At 41.4% G+C, this 25,052-nt stretch overlaps 1 protein-coding gene across 4 annotated transcripts in view; it reads right to left on the bottom strand.

The window, feature by feature from the left end:
* Positions 1-24,809, bottom strand: part of LOC112214515 (myotubularin) — a 51,271-nt gene extending 26,462 nt beyond the window's left edge. For 2 of the 4 annotated variants that reach the window (XM_024373310.2, XM_024373311.2), the window contains exons 1-3: positions 24,699-24,809; positions 11,736-11,805; positions 6,158-6,252 (exon numbers count right to left, since the gene is read on the bottom strand). In XM_024373310.2, coding sequence (XP_024229078.1) covers positions 6,158-6,252; positions 11,736-11,805; positions 24,699-24,794 — 261 coding nt within the window. In that variant the 5' untranslated portion in view covers positions 24,795-24,809. Of the gene's footprint in view, positions 1-6,157; positions 6,253-6,478; positions 6,639-11,735; positions 11,806-18,894; positions 18,996-24,698 lie in introns of those variants that run through there. The other 2 variants (XM_024373313.2, XM_042298209.1) reach the window with 2 other exon arrangements.
* Positions 24,810-25,052: the final 243 nt, after the last annotated feature.

Raw genomic sequence — 25,052 nt, 5'->3', positions numbered from 1 at the left:
TTTTCTCCATCTCCTAAAATATCATACTCTAATCCCAGTGATTTCAACAAGCCACGTTAAACAGGATTACCTACACATACTGACCAGCTCAAATAGACAGAAGCATGCGATATGGCAGACCAATCCGACTCATCTCTCGGCATGTCCAGCCCACCCATTAACTCAGCCAATCATGGCTAGCGGGAAGGTTGCTGCCTTTTTCTGTGGCTAAACCAACTCGGCCCGTAATTGAACAATTTCAATTTAATAGAAAATAAAAAGTACACATTCAAATGGCTGCCCGGTGAAGTAGTGACCAGAGACAAACTAGCTTCCAGAAACGATTCACATTTAGTCCTTTATTACAACTATTGCATATTTTCTTGTTTTTATCCCATTTCCTATAAAGGGGTAAGGCACAGGGGAAGGAGGCTGCTTTTTGGAAGTGGTGTGGAATGGTTGGCGAGCTGCGGACACCCTACCAGTTCCTGTATTGGCCATCAGAGCTACAGCATCCAATGCTACAAGGAAGAGCACAATGAAGCACCTGTGCATGCAGCAATGTTTTGAGGTTGTGAAAAGTCCTGACAGGGACATCATCAGACTGGCTGTGAAGAAGGTGCCCTCTGACCCCGTAGAGACATTTTCATGGTTGCTCACAATGTTGGAGTCAAATGGACCTGAGATCCCAAGAACTGTCCTATAGTGTAAGAGAATTGAAGACTGTTCTTTTCTGTACAACAAGGTTTTTCAGAATTTCCCTGGGGAGAAATCTGTGCATCCAGCAAGAGCAGAGGGCACAATGGAAAACAGGTTTTTGGACATGTACCACTCAGACACCCAAGGACATAAAACTGCACATCATCGCAGCCTTAAAATAAGACTAATCTAATATCAGATTTGTGATGGCTAGGCTACTTCAGCACTGGGCATAGGGGTAGACTTTGAGGGTGTCCAACATGTAGTCAACTATGGACCACAAGACGTTCAGTCTTAATTGCAGGCATATGGAAGAGTGTGGAGTGCCTCCAAAGTATTCAGACCCCTTTGCTTTTTCCACATTTTTTTAAATTCTAAAATTGATTTAAAAAATATTTACACACAATTCCCATAAATGACAAAACAAAAAGGTTTTTAGATTTAATTTATTTTTATTTTTAAATGTCTGCAGCATTGACGGACCTCAAGAACACAGTGGCCTCCATCAATTCTTAACTGGAAGAAGTTTGGAACCGCCAAGACTCTTCCTTGAGCTGGCCACCCGGCCAAACTGAGCAATCGGGGGAGAAGGGCCTTGGTCAGGGAGGTGACCAAGAACCCGATGGTCACTCTGACAGAGCTCCAGAGTTCCTCTGTGGAGATGGGAGAACCTTCCAGAAGGACAACCATCTCTGCACCACTCCACCAAATCAGGCCTTTATGGTAAAGTGGCCAGACGGAAGCCACTCCTCAGTAAAAGGCACATGACAGCCTGCTTGGAGTTTGCCAAAAAGGTAACTGGTCTGATGAAACCAAAATTGAACTCTTTGGCCTGAATGCAACCCGTCATGTCTGGAGGAAACCTGGCACGATCCCTACGGTGAAGCATGGTGTTGACTACATTTTGTGGTGATGTTTTTCAGCACCAGGGACTGGGAGACTAGTCAAGATCGAGGCAAAGATGAACGGAGCAAAGTACAGAGATCCTTGATGCACATAGCCAAGACAACGCAGGAGTGGCTTCGGGACAAGTCTCAATGTCCTTGAGTGGTCCAGCCAGAGCCCAGAATTGAACCTGATCGAACATCTCTGGAGAGACCATTGAATAGCTGTGCAGCAACACTCCCCAACCAACCTGACAGAGCTTGAGAGGATCTATAGAGAAGAATGGGAGAAACTCCCCAAATACAGGTGTGCCAAGCTTTTAATTTATATTCAAGTCAGTTAAGAACAAATTCTTATTTACGATGATGGCCTACACCGGCCAAACCCGGACGACGCTGGGCCAATTGTGCGCCACCCTATGGGACTCCCAATCACGGTCAGTTGTGATTGTGGCTTGTAGCGTCATACCCAAGAAGACTCAAGGCTGTAATCACTGCAAAGGTGCTTCAACAAAATGTATGCGTAAAGGGCCTGAATACTTATGTAAATGTGATATTTCAGTTGTGAAAATAAAAATATTTTGTAGATTGATGAGGGAAGAAAAAAACAATTTAATAAATGTTACAATAAGGCTGTAACCTAAAAAAAATTGGAAAAAGTCAAGGGGTCTGAATACTTTATGAAGGCACTGTATCCTGTAACATGGAAAACAGCCTGTTGGGAGTTTTAAATAGTACAAGCTACAAGCGGGTGAAACTGTTACAGCTCAAACATGACTGTATATGTGGGGACTTTTTTCATGCTGTGTTGATTAATATTGTAGGCATTCTCATATATACTTAACACTTCAAAAGACTTAGGGTATGTAGTCTAGGATATTATTGTTGTGGAAACCATTGAGCTGTGTGGAATAGTAGAACATATGCCATACAAACACACTGTAAATAAATACTTTGGCTTAAATATTTGTTCTAATACCAATTTTGAGTTATCTAAAGTACACTGCTCAAAAAAATTAAGGGAACACTTAAACAACACAATGTAACTCCAAGTCAATCACACTTCTGTGAAATCAAACTGTCCACTTAGGAATCAACACTGATTGACAATAAATTCCACATGCTGTTGTGCAAATGGAATAGACGACAGGTGGAAATTATAGGGATTTAGCAAGACACCCCCAATAAAGGAGTGGTTCTGCAGGTGGGGACCACAGACCACTTCTCAGTTCCTATGCTTCCTGGCTGATGTTTTGGTCACTTTTGAATGCTGGCGGTGCTTTCACTCTAGTAGTAGCATGAGACGGAGTCTACAACCCACAGAAGTGGCTCAGGTAGTGCAGCTCATCCAGGATGGCACATCAATGCGAGATGTGACAAGAAGGTTTGCTGTGTCTGTCAGCGTAGTGTCCAGAGCATGGAGGCGCTACCAGGAGACAGGCCAGTACATCAGGAGACATGGAGGAGGCCGTAGGAGGGCAACAACCCAGCAACAGGACCGCTACCTCCGCCTTTGTGCAAGGAGGAGCACTGCCAGAGCCCTGCAAAATGACCTCCAACAGGCCACAAATGTGCATGTGTCTGCTCAAACGGTCAGAAACAGACTCCATGAGGGTGGTATAAGGGCCCGACATCCACAGGTGGGGGTTGGGCTTACAGCCCAACACCGTGCAGGACGTTTGGCATTTGGTAAAGAAAATGGTAAAGAAAATGTACATACAGTACCTTCAGAAAGTATTCACAACCTTTTACTTTTTTCACATTTTGTTGTGTTACAGACTGATTTTAAAATTGATTAAAAGGCGCATTATGCAGAAACCGCTCTTCCATTTCCTGGTTTCAAAAATTCGAAATTGTTCACCTAATTTCAGTATATGTGACAAAACCAGCAGTTATTCAATCATTGTACCATCTAAACCGATGTGAAATATCTTTGAAGCTGGTGTTTAATGGTTGTGGTATGAGAACTGAGGATGGATCAGCAATGTTGTTACTCAACAATACTAACCTAAATGACAGAGTGAAAAGAAGGAAACCTGTACAGAATAAAAATATTCCAAAACATCCATCCTGTTTGCAACAAGGCACTTCAGTAACATTTAAATATAATATATATATAATTATTTTTTTGTCCTGAATACAAAGAGTTATGTTTGGGGTAAATCCAACACAACCCATCACTGAGTACTAGTTAAATAAAGGTTAAATAACAAAAATGTAATAAAAAATACCACTCCCCATATTTTCAAGCATGGTGGTGGCTGCATCATGTTATGGGTGTCATTGGCAAGGACTAGGGAGTTTTTTAGGATAAAAGAAACAGAATAGAGCTATAAACACAGGCAAAATCCTAGAGGAAAACCTGTTCCAGGCTGCTTTCCAACAGACACTGGGAGACTAATTCACCTTTCAGCAGGACAATCACCTAAAACACAACGCCAAACATACACTGGAGTTGAAGATAACATTGAATGCTCCTGAGTAGCCTAGTTACCGTGTTGACTTAAATCTGCTTGAACATCTATGGCAAGACTTGAACATGGCAGTCTAGCAATGAACAACAAACAGTTTGGCAGAGCTTGAAGATTTTTTAAAAAGTAATGGTCAAATATTGTACAATCCAGGTATGCAAAGCTCTTAGAGACTTACCCAGAAAGACTCACAGCTGTAATCGCTGCCAAAAGGTGCTTGTACAAAGTATTGACTGAGGGGTGTGAATGCTTCTGTAAATTAGATATCTGTATTTCATTTTCAAATTAAATAAATTAGAAAACATTTATAAATACATGGTTTCACATTCCCATAATGGGATATTGTGTGTAGATGGGTGAGAAAAAAAAAACTATTTTGAATCCATTTTAAATTCAGGTTGTAACACAACAAAATGAGGAATAAATCAAGGAGTATGAATACCTTGAAGGCTCTGTATAATATTTTCTGTTTAAATAATTATACAAATAAATGCACCGAAGAATGTAACGGTATAAAAACACAGGTTGAGTCTACATTGTCATTGGTTTCAGTACTACATCTTCTTTCCTCTTTCCTACATTACTTCTCTAATTGCGGCGTTTAAGATCATTTCCATTCTAGGGTTAACACTGCAGCTGAAATCAACTGTCAAATGTTTGTGCCTCTGCCTGTGTGCCAAATGAGCAGACAGTTGGTTCTTCTCACAGTGTAAGCTCAGTTTGTGGTTGTTGATCCACAACTATAGTTCCTCATAGTCCAATTTGTGCAACAGCTTCATTTGGAAGTTCCGGAAGCTTGGGTAAATAAAACCTGCCAGGTGTCAAAAGGAAACAACTTCCAATAAAGAAGCACACTTACTATATGGTCGATGTCCTCAGATCTACTTGAGATTGAGTGCTTTCCACACTCTGCCTTCAGCTCAAAGTCTTTATCATATTGATGCATGAAGTCTGTCTGCTCTCCAATGGTCCTGCTGACTTTCTGTGCAATGTCAAACTTGACACGGGCCCCTTGATGTTGCATGAGGTCTTTTGTGTGGCACACATGGTGTTCTCAGTTCAAGTGTAATGCTATGTTGTTTTCTGATCCACCACCTGTATTCACTGTGCCGTTCCACCGGAGTCTTTGAGACACGCTGGGGCTTTATGAGGCTAGATCAAACTGCCGTTTCAGACCCTCCAGGCTGTGTTTTCTTCTCTCGGCTTGCCTAAAAATGCAGCGTTTTGAATTTCCACAGCCTGCAGGTTCTCTCCATCACCCTCATGTATAGAATGTATACACACAGGCCACAGTGATAACTGAAAAGTGCATCAACTGTGTTGTCTGTGTTTCTTTTAGATCTGGCTTCAATTTTAGCTAGATTATAGGCAACTGATATCTTGTGTTCTTTTTGCTGATGGTGACTCAGTTCCTTCTGACTTCGGAAGGCCGGATGGCTAAATCCACGATAGTGACAGGTCAGCATCTGTGGTTGTCTGTCCTGCGTTTGGCTTTTCTCCACTAAGCTGGCGGTGGAAACCTGTGTCATCATTCATGACATAGGTGTCTACTATGGTAAACATCTGAGCATCAAAACACTTCTGTTTTTCAGTGGCAGATGTTTGAAATCTTCTGGTGGACTATGTCTGTGTATTGTGTCCTGCGCTAAAGCCATGCTAAAGTAATGGAGCGTAGTGAATTGTGGGCGGACAGATTATGCCACCTGCTGAATCGAAATAGACCTGCTATTTATTTTTCTTGTAATACAATGAACGTTCCACACCTTAACATGGTGTTTACTAGTGAACACTTTTACTAAACAAGTATGTTCATTTCTTGTAATTCTGCGAAAGAAAGCCACGATAAGGCCACACGTTTCAATGCATGCCACAGGAACCGGTGATTGTGGATTTCTCATATGCTCTTTGATTTCTTGGTCAAACAGTTCAATGACAAGGAGTAGTTAAGTATATAGCAGTCATGTTATTTAGAGAGTTAGACTGACTGGGTGTTCTGATGCCTTCCATCTGTCTGCCACACAAGACACAACCACCAGACAGATGTATGTGTGTGTGTGTGTGTGTGTGTGTGCTTTGTCCCAGCGGTAGTCCCTGGGAGTGTGTACGCGTGTGTGTACTACTCACTGCGTCTGCACTCTTGAAGTACAGTCTGTAGTTAGTAATGAAGACTTTGCCTTTGACAGGTCCGCTGAATGGACATATGTACATTATGTCTTTGTCTTGGGGGGAGAGCGAGAAAACGAGCAATATATGAATGACAAAGAATATACAATGCACACGTACCCACAAACAATGATGTAAACACTACAGCAAGAAAATAAAACATTTTCAAAAGCTGTATTCAACCAGTCTTTAAATCATCCAAGCAATAAATAACATCGGCAGAAGTGATCCCAGAGAGCGAGTGAGAGCGGAGATAGACAAAAAATGAACAATAAACATTACTCTATTTCACTTGCTTTGGCAATGTAAACATGTTTCCCGTGCCAATAAAGCCTTGAAGAGGAGAGACAAATTGAGAGAGCAATAGCGACATTATAACTACTCTGGAACAATGCAAGTTGACACGTCTGGGAGAGTTGGTTCCATATTGAGCCTCTCCTGTGACAACCCCAACAGGAATCTCCTCCCTACCACCTCTCGGGTTATATTTACAGTAAACACTTACACACCACGTTTTGGTGTGGGCGGTATACTGTATATACAGTGCATTCGGAAAGGGTTTAGAACCCTAGACTTTTTCCACATTGTTATGTTACAGCCTTATTCTAAAATTGATGAAGTCGTTATTTTCCCCCTCAATCTACACACACACACACAACCAACACCCCATAATGAAAAAACAATAACAGTTTAGAAATATTAGAAAATGTATTAAAAATATTACCCGAAATATCACATTTACATAAAGTATTCAGACACTTTACGCAGTACTTTGTTGAAGCATATTTGGCAGCGATTACAGCCTTGAGACTTCCTGGGTATGACGTTACAAGCTTGGCACACCTGTATTTGGGTTGTTTCTCCCATTCTTCTCTGCAGATGCTCTCAAGCTCTGTCAGGTTGGATGGGGATCGTCACATCACAGCTATTTTCAGGTCTCTCCAGAGTTGTTCGATCGGTTTCAAGTCCGGGCCACTCAAGGACATTCAGAGACTTGTCCCAAAGCCACTACTGCGTTGTCTTGGCTATGTGCTTAGGGTTGTTGTCCTGTTGGAAGGTGAACCTTCGCCCCAGTCTGAGGTCCTGAGTGCTCTAATCAAGGATCTCTGTACTTTGCTCCGTTCATCTTTCCCTCGATCCTGACTAGTCTCGCTGCCACTGAAAAACATCCCTACAGCATGATGCTGCCACCACCATGCTTCACCGTAGGGATGGTGCGGGGTTTCCTCCAGATGTGACGCTTGACATTCATGCCAAAGAGTTCAATCTTGGTTTCATCAGACCAGAGAATATTTTATAGGTGCCTTTTCACAAACTTGTATACGCTGTCATGGGCCTTTTTCATAAAGGCCTGATTGGTGGAGTGCTGCAGAGATGGTTGTCCTTCCGGAAGGTTATCCCATCTCCGCAGAGGAATTCTGTCAGAGTGACAATCGGGTTCTTGGTCACCTTCCTGACCAAGGCCCTTCTCCCCCGATTGCTCAGTTTGGCCGGGCAGTCAGCTCTAGGAAGAGCCTTGGTGGTTCCAAACAACTTCCATTTAAGACTAATGGAGGCCACTGTGTTCTTGGGGAGCATCAATGCTGCAGACATTTTTTGGTACCCTTCCACAGTTCTATGCCTCGACACAATCTTGTCCTGGAGCTCTACGGACAATTCCTTCGACCTCATGGCTTAGTTCTTGCTCTGACATGCATTGTCAATTGTGGGACCTTATGTAGACAGGTGTGTGCCTTTCCAAATCATGTCCAATCAATTGAATTTACCACAGGTGGACTTCAATCAAGTTGTAGAAACATCTCAAGGATGATCAATGGAAACGGGATGAACCTTTTGAGTCCCATAGCAAAGGGTCTGAATACTTACAATGGGGCAAAAAAGTATTTAGTCAGCCACCAATTGTGCAAGTTCTCCCACTTAAAAAGATGAGGCCTGTAATTTTCATCATAGGTACACTTCAACTATGACAGACAAAATGAGAAAACAAAATCCAGAAAATCACATTGTAGGATTTTTTATGAATTTATTTGCAAATTATGGTGGAAAATAAGTATTTGGTCAATAACAAAAGTTTCTCAATACTTTGTTCTCTACCCTTTGTTGGCAATGAAAGAGGTCAAATGTTTTCTGTAAGTCTTCACAAGGTTCTCACACACACGGTTGCTGGTATTTTGGCCCATTCCTCCATGCAGATCTCCTCTAGAGCAGTGATGTTTTGGGGCTGTTGCTGGGCAACACGGACTTTCAACTCCCTCCAAAGATTTTCTATGGGGTTGAGATCTGGAGACTGGCTAGGCCACTCCAGGACCTTGAAATGCTTCTTACGAAGCCACTCCTTCGTTGCCCGGGCGGTGTGTTTGGGATCATTGTTATGCTGAAAGACCCAGCCACGTTTCATCTTCAATGCCCTTGCTGATGGAATGAGGTTTTCACTCAAAATCTCACGATACATGGCCCCATTCATTCTTTCCTTTACACGGATCAGTCGTCTTGGTCCCTTTGCAGAAAAACAGCCCCAAAGCATGATGTTTCCACCCCCATGCTTCACAGTAGGTATGGTGTTCTTTGGATGCAACTCAGCATTCTTTCTCCTCCAAACATGACGAGTTGAGTTTTTACCAAAAAGTTATATTTTGGTTTCATCGGACATTCTTCCAATCTTCTTCTGGATCATTTTTATACATTTGCAAACGTTTCTAAAAAACAGTTTTTGCTTTGTCATTATGGGTTATTGTGTGATGAGAATTTCTTTCTTATAAAATAATGTACTGTGCCAAGAAAAAGTACATGAACCCTTTGGAAATTATGGTGGAAAATTGCAAGATTGTTATAATACTTTTATTGCACAGAATAGTGTATTCTGTTAACTACTGTGTGTGTGTTCTACTGAGGATGGGCCTCTGGGAGGAGATTTACAATGTATTTTGGGTGATAAAACCTAAAGAGCACGAGTTAATGTTTCTGTTCTATACCGTATCAGGAAGAGATGGTTCCAGTTTGGAGTCGGAGGGCCAGACACTGGTCTCTACACAATGAAAATTGTTGACACAGCAGATACCTATAATACATAGCAGACTGTATCTTTCATACAAATCTTAACCTCGTGACCCATTCTATATATCCGTTGTTCGTCATGTAGGTTGAAAAGGGTGTATCTTGGCTATTTTGTCTCAGAGCTCTCAACGTATCATCTGAGCGTGAATCGTCGACCAGCCATCATTATCGTAGAGCACTCAATCGATTCACTTTTTATATGCGAGTTGTATTCATTAGCGGTTCTGGGGGCGGGCCAGGGGGGGCTAGTGCCCCTGTGACAATTTTGGACTCCCTTGTGGTCCCCCTAAATGTGGAGTATGAAATAATTTTTACATAACTAATTTTTGCTATCGTTCTTTTTTTACATCCGTTATTAGACAGTGGCAACGATGATGATTATGAACATGGTCTTCCGCCTGCAATGCAGTGAAGAAAACGATATGACAACAATAACGTCTAATGTAACTGGCCCCTCTAACAGTACAACTGGCCCCAGCTTGGCCCCCCCAGTTGAAATGGTCTAGAACCGCCACTGGTTGTATTGACCTGCTCCCTAATAAGTGATTAAAGATTTAGTTGAAGTATAACTCTGACTTTTTACTATCAAATGAGGAGAGACAAACTTAACCATCACAAAATACCTGGATTTCTGCATAAATTGGTCATAAAATTTGATCTGATCTTCATCTAGGTCACAACAGACAAAGTCTTCTTAAACTAATAACACAAACAATTATACATTTTCATGTCTTTACACACCGTGTAAACATTCACAGTACAGGGTGGAAAAAGTTTGTGAACTCTTGGATTTAATAACTGGTTTACCCTCCTTTGGCAGCAATAACATCAACCAAACATTTTCTGTAGTTGCGGATAAGACCTGTCCAACGGTCAGGAGGAACTTTGGACCATTCCTCTTTACAAAACTGTTTCAGTTCAGCAATATTCTTGGGATGTCTGGTGTGAACTGCTCTCGAGGTCATGCCACAACTTTTCAAATCGGGTTGAGGTCAGGACTCTGACTGGGCCACTCCGGAAGGGGTATTTTCTTCTGTTGAAGCCATTCTGTTGATTTACTTCTCTGTTTTGGGTCGTTGTCCTGTTGTGTCACCCAAATTAATTTGAGCTTCAATTGGCAGACAGATATCAAGACATTTTGCAGGAGAATGTTAGGCTAAACTTGGGAATTCATTGTGTGTTCCTTCCAAACAACTCAACTGTAGTTTCATCTGTTCACAGAATATTTTGCCAGTGGAACATCCAGGTGCACTTTTGCAAACTTCAGACGTGCAGCAATGGGTTTTTTGGACAGCAGAGGCTTCTTCTGTGGTGTCCTCCCATGAACACCATTCTTGTTTAGTGTTTCACGTATTGTAGACTCATCAACAGGGATGTTTGCATGTTACAGATATTTCTGCAAGTCTTTAGCTGACATTCTAGGATTCTTCTTAACCTCACTGAGCATTCTGCGCTGTGCTCTTGCAGTCATCTTTGCAGGACTGCTACTCATAGGGAGAGTAGCAACAGTGCTGAACTTTCTCCATTTATAGACAATTTCTTACTGTGGACTGATGTTCAAGACTTTTAGAGATATTTTTGTAACCGTTTTCAGCTTTATGCAAGTCAACAATTCTTAATCTTAGGTCTTCTGTGATCTCTTTTGTTTGAGGCATGGTTCACATCAGGCAATGCTTCTAGTGAAAAGCAATCTCAAATTTCTTGAGTGTTTTTTATAGGGCAGAGCAGCTCTAACCAATCTCTCCAATCTCATTTCATTGATTGGACTCCACGTTAGCGGACTCCTGACTCCAATTAGCTTTTGGAGAAGTCATTAGCCTCGGGGTTCACATACCCTTTCCAACCTACACTGTGAATGTTTGTTTAAATGATGTATTCAATATAGACAAGGAAATACAATAATGTATGTGTTATTAGTTTAAGCACACTGTTTGTCTGTTGTGACTTAGATGAAGATCAGATCAAATTTGATGACCAATTTAAGGGTTCACATACATTATACAATGGCAAGAAAAAAAGTATCAATTTTAGAATAAGGCTGTAACGTAACAAAATGTGGAAAAAATGTTCTGAATGCACTGTAAGTATTCTAAGACACCAACTACTGCAGCTGAATGATGTCACCAAATTTCAAGGCTAGAGAAAAAAAACACGAGTTCTTCCTGTTATGAGAAGTTCCTCTAAGACAGCTAGACAAAGGTTACAAGGCTAAATACAGATACATTCAAGAAATCCTATATGATGTAACCATCTATGGAATCTGAAACTAACCACTAGTGAGAGTTGCTGTTATGAGAGGTTCCTTTGAGACAGAGAGCGAATCTCAATAATATTTCCTCAATTCTTTATTTCTTCCCACATTGGAGCAGAAGATCTGAGGCTCCTCCACTCAGATCTTCACCTCCAATACGTTTTGAGGAGCGAGGATGCACGCAATCAAGGAAATACAATTGAGATTCACCCAGAAACAGTTTAGAAAACTCACCTATGACTCTCTCCTCTCCGGGCAGTAGGGTGACTGCCAGTGGTTCCATCTTCAGACTCTCTCTGGATGCCTGCCATCAAAACAGAGTGTGGAACATTAATAGGGCACACACACCTCTTTAAAGAGAAAGATACACACGGCATTTACTTCCTTCTTTGCTCCTAGGTTCAATATACACAGGTTAAGATAAGAGGATTCCAATATCTCAACTCATTGTGCCACCAAGTCATTATCAATAAACCGTCACAATACGATGCAGAGCTCAATCAGAGTTACACAGCTTGACATCTGCAAGTTCTCGTTCTGGTAAAGTTGTCAGTCGGACTACTGTCGTCACCACTATAGATGGCAAGCAAATCAAACAATATTTGGATATAGCCATTTAGTTTATCCCCGGAGAGTTAGCACGTTAACTAGCCATATTGACGTGATCTGTTATTAGCTAGCTAGCCAATTTGACATGGCCCATCAATTAAGGCTGACCACATTTAGATTGTTTGGTCGATAGGCTGTTGGTAGACAGAAAATTCTTTAGCAGAGCAGAAGCAAAAAACAAGACACTTGTCTGATTCGCGTCTGTCTGAGGGGACTAATCAATTGTGGAGGCCATGGGGGCGACACAGTCCATCACTTTAAGACACAATTTCAGTAGCACGTATGTGGTTATATCTTGTAAGAACAATGGTGCAACACAAATACAAATTATATTATTTTATAACAAAAAGAGATTTCTACCGCATTGGATAGCAGCCGCTGTCCTGAAACACAATCAGCGCGCTGTTGAATTGGCTTTTCCTAGACCATGTCGCTATGTGCAAAACAGCAAAGTTAACCAGAATATTGGCGGCAGCAGCAGCATTAGGAGACGAGAAAACAGCCCTTGCCATAAATTGTCTGAGAAAAGTGAGGAGAGAGGAAACCTCAACTTAATTAGGTCTATAATCAATAGCCTACATGTTAAACGTGCCTGACTTTATAAATCATCCAGATACAGTGCCTTCGGCAAGTATTCAGACCCCTTGACTTTTTCCACATTTTGTTAAGATACAGCCTTAATGTAAAAAAGTTTAAAAAAAATAAAACCTCAGCAATCTACACACAATACCCCAGAATGACATAGCAAAAAAACGTGTTCGTTTTTGCAAATTTATAAAAAATACAAACAGTAATACCTTATTTACATAAGTATTCAGAGCATTTGCTATGGGACTCGAAATTCAGCTCAGTTGCATCCCTATTTCCATTGATCATCCTTGAGATGTTTCTACAACTTGGAGTCCACCTGTGGTAAATTCAATTGATTGGACATTATTTGGAAAGGCACACCTGTCTATATAAGTTCCCACAGTTCACAGTGCATGTCAGAGCAAAAACCAAGCCATGAGGTCAAAGGAATTGTGTCCAAGGCAGGATTGTGTCGAGGCACAGAAATGGGGAAGGGTACCAAAACATTTCTGCAGCATTGAAGGTTCCCAAGAACACAGTGGCCTTTTTATACATTAGCACACAAAAAAAGCCAACTGTACAAAGTTTCAAGCGGTAGCTTGCTAAGTAAACATGATCAGTTAACTTCTGCTGCTTGACAAGCAGCCCCGACAACGGATGGGAAATTAACATAAACCACTTATACGTGTTAGGTATAGTTCACTTCTATTTTTAGCACTCAAATACAGTGCCTTCAGAAAGTATTCATTCCCCTTCACTTTTTCCACATTGTTTTATTACAGCCTGAATTTAAAATTGATTCAATTGAGATGGAGTATTGTATGTTGGCCAATGACAATGTCAAAGTGAATTGTTTTTAGAAATGTTTACAAATCAATTAAGAATGAAAGATTGATTAAGAAGATTGTGTGAACTGTACGGTTAGATTTTCAGTGCAGCTTGTATTATGGCTTTTCATCTTCTGGCATATTGTGGATTCAGCGCTATCTATCAAATATAACTCAAATGGTTTCCTTTAATAGAAGCTTGTCTTATGTCAAATGTAAAGTTTGGTGTACCACAGGGCAGCTCTCTGGGCCCTCTACTCTTTTGTATTTTTACCAATGATGTGCCACTGGCATTAAACAAAGCATGTGTGTCCATGTATCACTGGCTTACTGGGGCTCTCTCATGCCATCCCTGGAAGGGGTGCGTCACCTGTGTGGGTTGATTCACTGATGTGGTCATCCTGTCTGGGTTGGCGCCCCCCCTTGGGTTGTGCTATGGCGGAGATCTTTGTGGGCTATACTCAGCCTTGTCTCAGGATGGTAAGTTGGTGGTTGAAGATATCCCTCTAGTGGTGTGGGGGCTGTGCTTTGGCAAAGTGGGTGGGGTTATATCCTTCCTGTTTGGCCCTGTCCGGGGGTGTCCTCGGATGGGGCCACAGTGTCTCCTGACCCCTCCTGTCTCAGCCTCCAGTATTTATGCTGCAGTAGTTTGTGTCGGGGGGCTAGGCTCAGTTTGTTATATCTGGAGTACCTCTCCTGTCCTATTCGGTGTCCTGTGTGAATCTAAGTGTGCGTTCTCCAATTCTCTCTTTCTCTCTCTCAGAGGACCTGAGCCCTAGGACCATGCCCCAGGACTACCTGACATGACGACTCCTTGCTGTCCCCAGTCCACCTGACCGTGCTGCTGCTCCAGTTTCAACTATTCTGCCTTATTATTATACGACCATGCTGGTCATTTATGAACATTTGAACATCTTGGCCATGTTCTGTTATAATCTCCACCCGGCACAGCCAGAAGAGGACTGGCCACCCCACATAGCCTGGTTCCTCTCTAGGTTTCTTCCTAGAAATTGGCCTTTCTAGGGAGTTTTTCCTAGCCACCGTGCTTCTACACCTGCATTGCTTGCTGTTTGGGGTTTTAGGCTGGGTTTCTGTACAGCACTTTGAGATATCAGCTGTAAACTGGTCCTGAATAGCTAAAGGTGTGTCACCCAATTTATTATGAAAATATATTTTTTAAATGTCCTATTACTAGGATATTAAAAAAATTAATTCACTATAATTGTAGGCTACCTGTAAGCCGCCCTGCACAACCAATCAACCAACAGCATCGCCAAGGGCAATACGTTCTCTCCCAGACTCGTGGATAGAAATTTGGAGCGTTATATTAGGTAACCAGTCCATTCAGTATGCATATTAATACAGTCCAAACTAAAAGGACATTACTCAAATTGGTTTAATATTGGAGTATAGGCTAGAGCAATTATGTACCAAAGACATCTTAAATCAGTTTAATGTTTTTCTGCCATGCGTAATACAATACCAGTCAAATCTTGACACGCCTACTTATTCAAGGGTTTTTCTTTAGTTTTACTATTTTCTATATTGTAGAATAAAGGTGACAACATCAAACCGAAGAATTAACAGGTGATTGTGGGGGCCAGGTCATCTGATGCAGCACTCCATCACTCTCCTCCTTGGTCAAATAGCCCTTACACAGCCTGGAGGTGAGTTTTGGGTCATTGTTCTGTTGTTAAACAAATGACAGTGGGCCTAAGCACAAACCAGAAGGGATGGTGTTTAGTTGCAGTATGCTGTGGTAGCCATGCTGGTTAATAGTGCCTTGAAATCTAAATAAATCACAGTGTCACCAGCAAAACACACAATCACACCACCTCCTCCATCCTTCATGGTGGGAACTACACATGTGGAGATCATCCGTTCACCTACTCTGCGTCTCACTAAGACACGGCGTTTGGAACCAAAAATCTCAAATTTGGACTCAGACGACAGATTTCCACCGGTCCGATGTCCATTGCTCATGTTTCTTGACCCAAGCAAGTCTCTTCTTCTTATTGGTGTCCTTCAGTAGTGGTTTCTTTGCAGCAATTAGACCGTGAAGGCCTGATTCACTCAGTCTCCTCTGAACAGTTGCTGTTGAGATGTGTCTGTTACTTGAACTCTGTGAAGCATTTATTTGGGCTGCAATTTCTGAGGCTGGTAACTCTAATGAACTTATCCTCTGCAGCAGAGGTAACTCTGGGTCTTCCTTTCCTGTGGTGGTCCTCATGAGAGACAGTTTCATCATAGCACTTTATGGTTTTTGCGACTGCACTTGAAGAAACTTTCAAAGTTATTGAAATGTTCAGGATAGACTGACCTTCATGTCTTAAAGTAATGGACTGTTGTTTCTCTTTGCTTATTTGAGCCGTTCTTGCCATAATATGGACTTGGTCTTTTACCAAATAGGGCTATCTTCTTTATACCACCCCTACCTTGTCACAAAACAACTGATTGGCTCAAACACATTAAGTGTTAAGAAATTCCACAAATGTCCAGAAAAGGCACAAATGTTAATTGGAACGCATTCCAGGTGACTACTTCATGTAGCTGGTTGAGAGAATGACAAGCGTACGCAAAGCTATATTTGGAGTCGTTTAATACTTTTTTGGTTACTACATGATTCCATGTGTGATTTCATAGTTTTGATGTCTTCACTATTATTCTACAATGAAAAAAATTGTAAATGTAAAGAAGTTTGTGTCCAAACTTTTGACTGGTACTGTACGCAGTAGGCAATGTATTGTATAACGGCATAACAATCATTTAAATTCCTTTTTTGGGGGGGCTTGGGCTCCTAAGCAGATTGTGTATGCATAGGCTCTAATATGTCTATGGGTGTTTTTGAATTAATCATCACCTTAGGAAGTGCTGTCTATATTATGTTCGGCTTTGAAGCAAAATCCACATTGACCATGTTTTACACTCAGTTTCAACCTGCTGTTGAACTTCTTTCTTCAAGTTGATCATCACAGTGAGGTGAGCTTTAAAAGCAACATACTGTTTTGATGCGTTTTGTGATTTTATTTGCATTGATGCCCGAGTGGTTAGAGGGACAATAGAGCCCCGAGTACCAGGCCATTAGTGACCTGATGGTTGTTAGCAAATTGGGTACTACCAAAGTATGTCCAAAGTGCATAAAAAGGAGATTACCTTGACCTAACGGTGACGTGGAATTTTACTGTGGTCATGAATCATGACTGCCGGGTGTGGAGGTAATATGGTCACCGCAACAGCCTTAGTCCTGAACATCTCTGAAACTAAGGGCATTGTATTTGGTACAAATCATTCACTAAGTTCTAGACCCCAGCTGAATCTGGTAATAAATGGTGTGGCTGTTGAACAAGTTGAGGAGTCTAAATGACTTAGTGTTACCTTAGTATGTAAACTGTCATGGTCAAAACATATAGATGTAAAGATGGGGAGAAGTATGCCTGTAATAAAGAGATGCTCTGCTTTTTTGACATCACATTCCACAAAGCAAGTCCTACTGCCCCTGGTTTTATTACACCTGGACTACAGCCCAGTTATATGGTCAAGTGGTGAAAAGATGGACATAGGCAAATTACACTTGTCGCAGAACAAAGCAGCACAGGTGGACCTTCGATGTACACAGAGGGCTAATATTAAGAACATGCATGTCAATCTCTCCTGGCTCAAAGTGGAGGAGAGATTGATTGCATCACTACTTGTCTTTGTGAGAGGTATTGACGTGTTGAAAGCACCGAACTGTCTGTTCAAACAGCTAACACACAGCTCAGACACCCATATAGTACATACCCCCACAAGACATGCCACCAGGGGTCTCTTCTCAGTCCCCAACTCCAGAAGAGAGGCTGGGAAACGCACAGCACTACAGAGCCATGACTACATGGAACTCTTACACATCAATTAACTCAAGCTAGCAGTACAATCAGATTAAAAAAACATTTCACACTGCAGTACAACGCGGACTGTGAAGACACACACACTACAAAACACACATTTTGTAATATTGTATTGTTTTAATATTGTACATTTTTAATAAAGGAGCTGTGCAAATTTGCACAATGCACAATGTCTTGTATGATGTATTGTATTATTTATGATGTAGCCTATTGTTTTATTATGATGTATTGTTTTATTATGATGTAGCTTATTGTTTTATGATGTATTGTATTATTATGATGTAGCCTACTGTTTTATTATGATGCATTGTATTATTTATGATGTAGTCTACTGTTATATTATGATGTGTTGTTTTGTTCCTGTTTGGACCGCAGGAAGAGTAGCAGCTAACAAAACACTAAATCTTCAGGGATGTACTGTATGCGAGAGAGAGGGAGAGAAAGAGAATGAGGCTACTGTTTAGCATGTGCACATCCGCATGCGCAAGAGAGTGTGTGTGAGAGAGAGAGTGTTTGTGTGTCTAGCAAGGGGCACTGTTTCCTTTGGCGTCTAGCCTCCCTAGGTCTCGACAAAGCCACACTTGTGTCCATAGTACTGTACCTAGCCGTCATTTGTTTTGCATGGAAAACCCTCAACAGTCAATGCTATAAGAGCACTGTTTTTATTGGCCCACCACTCGAGGACTTCCTGATTCGAGAGCCAATAGGAATGAGTAATCTATGACAGAGGGTGTCTGTATTGACAAAAACTCTATACCGTGTACACTATCCTGGAAGGCCGAAGGAACGTTTAAAAAAAAAATTGACCCAACTGACACATGATCTAAAAAAAACTATGTGCTATAAATTGCTTTCATGCTGGTTGCCGGAACTGTACAGACAGAGTTCCTACATAAGAGCTTTCAACACAGCCGTGAGTAAGACAGCACTACTGCCTATGGATGTTAGGTAGAGCCACCATAACTTTTTAATGACAGAAGAGGGTAAGTAGCTAGTAACAGCAGCAACCTAGGAAATGCATGGTTAAAAAGTTTGGTCACTGACTTGAGATTGCAGATGGATAAAAAAAAATACCCCTCATCTATCTACACACAATGACCCATAATGACAAAGTGAAAATAGGTTTTTAGACATTTTTGCAAAGAAAACTTGTGGGGCCAAATAAAATCCCCGGTGGGCCACCTACTGGGGATTCCTGGTGTAGAGGGATGCGTGAATGCATACGAGTATGTAAGTGAGAGAGATGAGAGTTTGCATGTATTAGTGTGGACTGGCACCATCATCTTCCCTGCTCAGCCTAACCGCTGAAACAGCTTATTAGATGTGGTCGGTAGTACGGTATCAATAGAGCTAATTATATATGCTGCAAACCACCAAAAAAAACATAGAACAGAGAGAGAGTTTGAGAAATAACATGCGAGTATAGAGAGCCCTTTGAATTCAAATAGAGAAAGACAGAGAGAAGGGAAAGAGAAGCGAGGAAGAGAGCGAGATCCTTACATTCTGACTAGAGCTGTTCTCCAGGGGGTTATTTGAGCGGTTGTAGACTGGTATTGATGCAGAGGCCATGACTCTACAGGGGAGTGCTTCTTCCACTGACTCTACAGGAGGAGAGAAGATAGAAGGAGAGGAGAGGTCAGAGAACAAAACGTAAGATATCAATATTGATTAATAAAGTCATTGGGACTGTTTCCACTCATGGTTATCCCCAAAAAGTAGAATCACATTAGAGGTCTTCACAGATCCACCTGTACCCAAATACCAGAGACGTGTAATTCTAAGTGACTTGTCAGGAGGGGCCTGTACAGATCCGAACGCAAGTGTTGCAGCAGAGAGAGAACCTTTATGATTTATGCTGCTGCTCTTGCTTTTCACGAGAGATGAGCGTGGCGCATGTAACTTGTTGTTGGCCAATCATAAGTCATCAAAGAGACAATAGGCTACAGTATAGACTATAGAGCCTTGCAGTGTGTGGCAAAAGTTAGGAGATAAATAAATCAACGGAAGATGGAAATTAAAATTACAGAATTAAAAAAGTTGTAAGATGCGAAAGCGCATGCACTGCAGCCTCAGCCTAGCTAGCTAACTTTAGCTAGCTTCTCGTCTCGATTTGATGCAGTCCAATTTATTTTATGATAAATTGACTATTATCTGCCATAGCTAGGTTATGGTAGCACGAGTCGGCTTGGTTGGTTGCTGTCGCGTCTCTCCCTCCATGTGTCACTCGCTCACAGTAAGGCCCCTCCCTCACCTGCTGGAGCGGCACCTCTCTCCCTCCTCTCGTGCTGTATCAGCTCAGATTAATAAAGTAGCTTAAAAAAGTAGTTTTCTGCTGCTTCTCTCACTCGGATCGGACCGGGACTGGATCCGACCAGGTCTATACAGAACGGGTCTAGATGTCCTCAGAGACCCGTTCCGAACGGACCCATATTATTTAAATGAATTTTTGCATATTGGGGTCGGTGGGGGAAAGCCCCATGGCTAACTTCAGAACGGGTCCAACTTTTTGGGACCCATGAAGATCTCTAAACCAGATGCCATTCCCTTCATCAAATAGTACCCGCAAAACACCAGTCTCAATGTCAACAGTGAAGAGACGACTCCGGGATGCTGGCCTTCTTATGTTCTTGTTGCTGAATGGAAGCAAGTCCCCGCAGCAATGTTCCAACATCTAGTGGAAAGTCTTCCCAGAAGAGTGGAGGCTGTTATAGCTGCAAAGGGGGGACAAACCCCATATTAATGCCCATGATTTTGGAATGAGATGTGTCCACAACAATGTTTAATGCCTACTTTGCAGACAACAATTAATAGGGAAGGTGTTTCAGAACAGCCTCAATTCATTGGGGCATGGATTCTACAAAATGTCGAAAGCATTCCACATGGATGCTGGCCCATGCTGACTCCAATGCTTCCCACAGTTATGGCAAGATGGCTGTATGACCTTTGAGTGGTGGACCAGTCTTGATTCTGTTGAGCGTGAAAAACCCATCAGCGTTGCAGCTCTTGACACACTCAAACAGTTGCGCCTGCCACCTGAATGCACTTAAATCTGGTCAGTGTGTCATGGAAAGTGTTCAGTGCAGGTGTTTCTGATGTTTGCACACTCAGTGTATATCAACACACACAGCTGTGAATCAAACTGAGGTATATTTTAAAAACACACACGGATGTGCTGTTATTCAAATATCCGAACGAACGTTCGTTTTCAGAAACTTGTGTGGGTTTTACATTTTTGCCCGAGAAATAGGCCTATTTTAATCCGATTTTAACACTGAAAGACTTTTTCCGACATTAAATTAAAATATCCATGTGGTATTGTTACATACAATATTTTTTTCAGGAACAACATGGAGCTTAGGTGGTAGGCGTAGACATGAGCATGATCAATGATGCGGTCGCTGTCTGAAAAATTTAGAGGCCCTCCTGTTGGCTGCAGTGACAAAATGTAGCTGTTTTAAAGCAAATTTCCTGCAATTCTAGATATTCTGCTAAGGCTGAAAGAAAAATGTTAAATTATTCATTGAATAAAAAACTTTTTAATGTAGTTTTTATGTAGTGCATGGTGCAAACCACAATAAAACATACTGAACAAAGAGAGTTAGCGATATATGGAGAAAGTGAGAGGTAGCTTGTTGTTTATGTTGGCCTATCAAAGCAGCTCAATGCAATGCAATGCAAGATGGAATAAAATTGCATAATACATTTAAAAAAAAAAGAGAATTAGGCTAAAACGAGCAACCAACAGGTAGGCTGTTTTATCTGAATGGGGTTGGGGAGAAAGTGCAGCATGTGGCCTCAATTAGCCTAGCTAGCGAGCTTAGCTAGCCTCTACAAGATCAGTGGGTGCCCCGCGGGACGGTTGAGCTAACGCGATGAGGTTGTAAGTAACAAGATCATTTCCCAGGACATAGACATATCTTATATTGGCAGAAAGCTTAAATTAGTGTTAATCTAACTGCACTGTCCAATTTACAGTAGCTATTAGTGAAATAATACAATGCTATTGTTTGAGGAGAGTGCATTATAATGAACTTGAAAAGTTATTAATACATTTTTTTGGCACATTTGGGCAGTATTGATTCATCTTTTTTCACAGAAATGCAATGGTTCATTGCACATACACTGCTGCCACCTAGTGACCAGAATCTGAATTGCAACTGGGCTGGAATAATACATTATGGCATTTCTCTAGCATACAGAGAAAAAAACATGCAATTTTTTTGTACTGTGTTATATTATCATACATTAATTTCACATTTCCACAAACTTCAAAGTGTTTCCTTTCAAATGGTATCAAGAATATGCATATCCTTGCTTCAGGTCCTGAGATACAGGCAGTTAGATTTGGGTATGTCATTTTAGACAAAAATTGAAAAAAACTGGCAGATCCTTAACTAGCTTCTCTAGGCTACTCCAGTCAAGACAGTCATTGTTATATTGGATGATAAATAACATTGTGGATGCAAAAAATTAGCTAGCAGAGTTGCCTTGGATATCTGATATCCAACAAAAATGTATGATACTATTCATATAGTGAAACATTTTTCAAACCCCTACCCTAACACACACACACACAAACTACACCACACAAATCAAACCGCTCATCTCAAGGAGCAGCTATTACAGTTTGAAGTAGTGACCACTTGAGTTATATTTAGCATCATATAGCCTAGTTCAGCCTGGTTTATTCCAGCTCCGGAATATCAACCAACGGTTGGTTGATGTCAGTTTAACAGGGCAACTCGGGATTCGAAAAATGAACACAGCAGTCAACCCCGAAACCTTTTTGGTAAACAGCTGAGGGATGGGGAAATGTAGGTCTAACCACTGTCAAATTCATATGGATGCAAGGACAGACCATCCATGGGAACAAACTGTTCGTTTTAACCATGTTTTGAAACTAAACTGTGTTTGTTTATTATATTGTTTAACAGCAATGGAGTAAAACATTCTTTTTTAATTGAACCATTATTTAACTAGGTAAGAACAAATTCTTATTTACAACAACGGCAAAAACCTGAACGACGCTGTGCCAATTGTGTTCCGCCCTATGGGACTCCCAATCACATCCGGTTGTGATACAGCTTATATTTTGGGAGTCAGGTGAGCTAAGCTCATGAGGCATTCATAGGTTACATTCTTCAATGGATAGGCCTATATATCACTGATTTAAAAGTCAAAGTTTGGATTGTCCCTTTAAATGCTAAAGGTATAAGTCAAGACATGAATCATTTCATTGAAAGTGCCAGTCTCTATATCTGATATAGCAACATCGGGTCACATCAACATACTGTACCAATGAGGTAGTGCTACGCTGCATCGAGACAAAGAGCATCGTTATTTAAAACGTTTGACACACACCCGCCAGACACACAAACACAGACAAATATATACACTGAACAAAAATATAAACGCAACATGTAAAGTGCTGGTCCCATGTTTCATGAGCTGAAATAAGATCTCAGAAATGTTCCAAATGCACAGAAAGCTATCAAATGTTGTGCCCAAATTTGTTATTATCCCTGCTAGTGGCATATTAAGCAGCTGATTAAAGAGCATAATCATTACACAGGTGCACCTTGTGCTGGGGACAATAAAAGGTCACTCTAAAATGTGCAGTTCTCTTATTTCCTCCAGAGTTGTTTCCAGAGAATGTTAATTTCTCGACCATAAGCCGCATCCAACGTCGTTTTAAAGAATATGTCAGTATGTCCAACCGGCCTCACAACCGCAGACCACGTGTAACCATGCCAGGCCAGAATTTCCACATCTAGCTTCTTCACCTGCTTGATCGTCAGAGGAGGGAAGGGGTGGTGCTGAGGAGTATGTATGTATGTAATAAAGCCCTTCTGAGGGGAAAAACTCATCCTGATTGGCTGGGGCTGGCTCCCAAGTGGGTGGGCCTATGCCCTCTCAGGCCCACCCTTGGCTGTGCCCCTGCCCAGTCATGTGAAATCCATAGATTAGGGCCTAATGAATTTATTTTAAATGAGTGATTTCCTTATATGAACTGTATCTGAGCAACATATTTGAAATGGTTGCATTTATATTTTTGTCCAGAATATTTGACAAGTGACCACTGCCTGGGTGGGAGGCAGTGGGAGACAAGGGGGCTGCCCTAGCTTAGCAAGCCTCATCATACAGTACATTACTACAAACTACTCTTATCTATTCAATCCCATCACACAAACACAACAGAGACAGACAGACACAGAGACAGACACAGAAACAGACCTCCCCCCAAAAGGGCTAAATCAATACCTGCATTGTTGTTGATATTATCATACTGTAGGCTGATGCTGCAAGTGGGTCAAACACTGGTTTACATCCAAAATAGCACCATATACCCTACATAGTGCACTACTTTTGACCAGAGTTCTATGGACCCTGGTCAAATGTAGCATACCATATAGGGAATAGGGTGCCATTTGGGTCAAGCATTCTGTCCTATATTCTGGTTACCTCTTTTGGATGAATGCAATATTAAAAACCATTTGGATACATTTATGTGCTAAAAAATATCCACACGAGGTCTGTAACGTTAATGATTCAATAATGTTCCTTTCAAGCTCTGAGATTATTATCACGATGACTTTCATGGTCGATGCTAATATGATACAATGTGTTACATGCATCACTGCAACAATAACGCAACAGCATGACAAATACTGGCAAATACTGTAGCAACAAAGTAGCACTAGCACGGGACTGTCACAAGTGAAGTCAGACTTTCAATGCAGAAATATGGGAAACGAATAGTGTTTTGAATTGAAACCATATCACGCTAACGTTACTCATCTCGGGAACGTTTTGTATTCTGACTTTACTTGTAATTCCTGCTTGCTGACTAGCCCGATCCCCCCAAATCAAGTGAGGTGAAGGAGAAATGGAATGCAAAACTAGCTTCAATGTTGCGCTGAAAGAAAATTTAAAAAACATTCTGCTTCAATACTAGACATTACGGCTCAAATAACATTGTAAACACAAAAAATAACCACCAACTGAAAGCAATGTTTCCAAAATAAAGGCTTCAAGCACACGATAAGACAACTTTTACAACTTTGCCCCCCATTCCAGCAAGAGCGCAAAGCCAAAACTCGAGCCAGTGCATCACATCCATAGAATGAGCTCCCGAGCATCGACCAGGAAATAAGCGAAGGCCCAACACAAACCGACAGCTACTTTAGAACACAACGGCGAACGTTTCTCTCGTCTCAGCACAACATAACATCAACCAACAGCTGCCGAAAAGCCCACCCAATTTATTCGCCGCGGTATTTTTTATCGTAATTTGTATTACTTACACACAAACTGCAATTCTCCGTTCCTGGATTTGTCAGTCTGTTTTGCACCGCTCTCTCAGGAAGAACTTCACCCAGAGTCACGTGCGGAGCTGTCATGACGCGGATTGGACGATTGTCAAATTGGACCCTGCTAAGACTTTCGGGATTTGTAGGCTATCACTGGTTTGTACTTTGTAAATATATTTCCAGCTATAACGGTTTATGAATATTTTTGTTAACACGGCATGTAGATTCAGTTTGTATTCATGTGTTTATTGGTATGGGGTAGGCCGTCATTGTAAATAACCATTTGTTCTTAACTGACTTGCCTAGTTAAAAAAAGGTAAAACATTTTTTTTTAAGATGGACAATCAA

This window comes from Oncorhynchus tshawytscha, linkage group LG15 (genome assembly GCF_018296145.1).
Source record: "Oncorhynchus tshawytscha isolate Ot180627B linkage group LG15, Otsh_v2.0, whole genome shotgun sequence".
Taxonomy (NCBI): Eukaryota; Metazoa; Chordata; class Actinopteri; order Salmoniformes; family Salmonidae; genus Oncorhynchus; species Oncorhynchus tshawytscha.
Note: the sequence above shows the minus strand (reverse complement) of the source record. Positions and strands in the feature narration are given on the sequence as shown.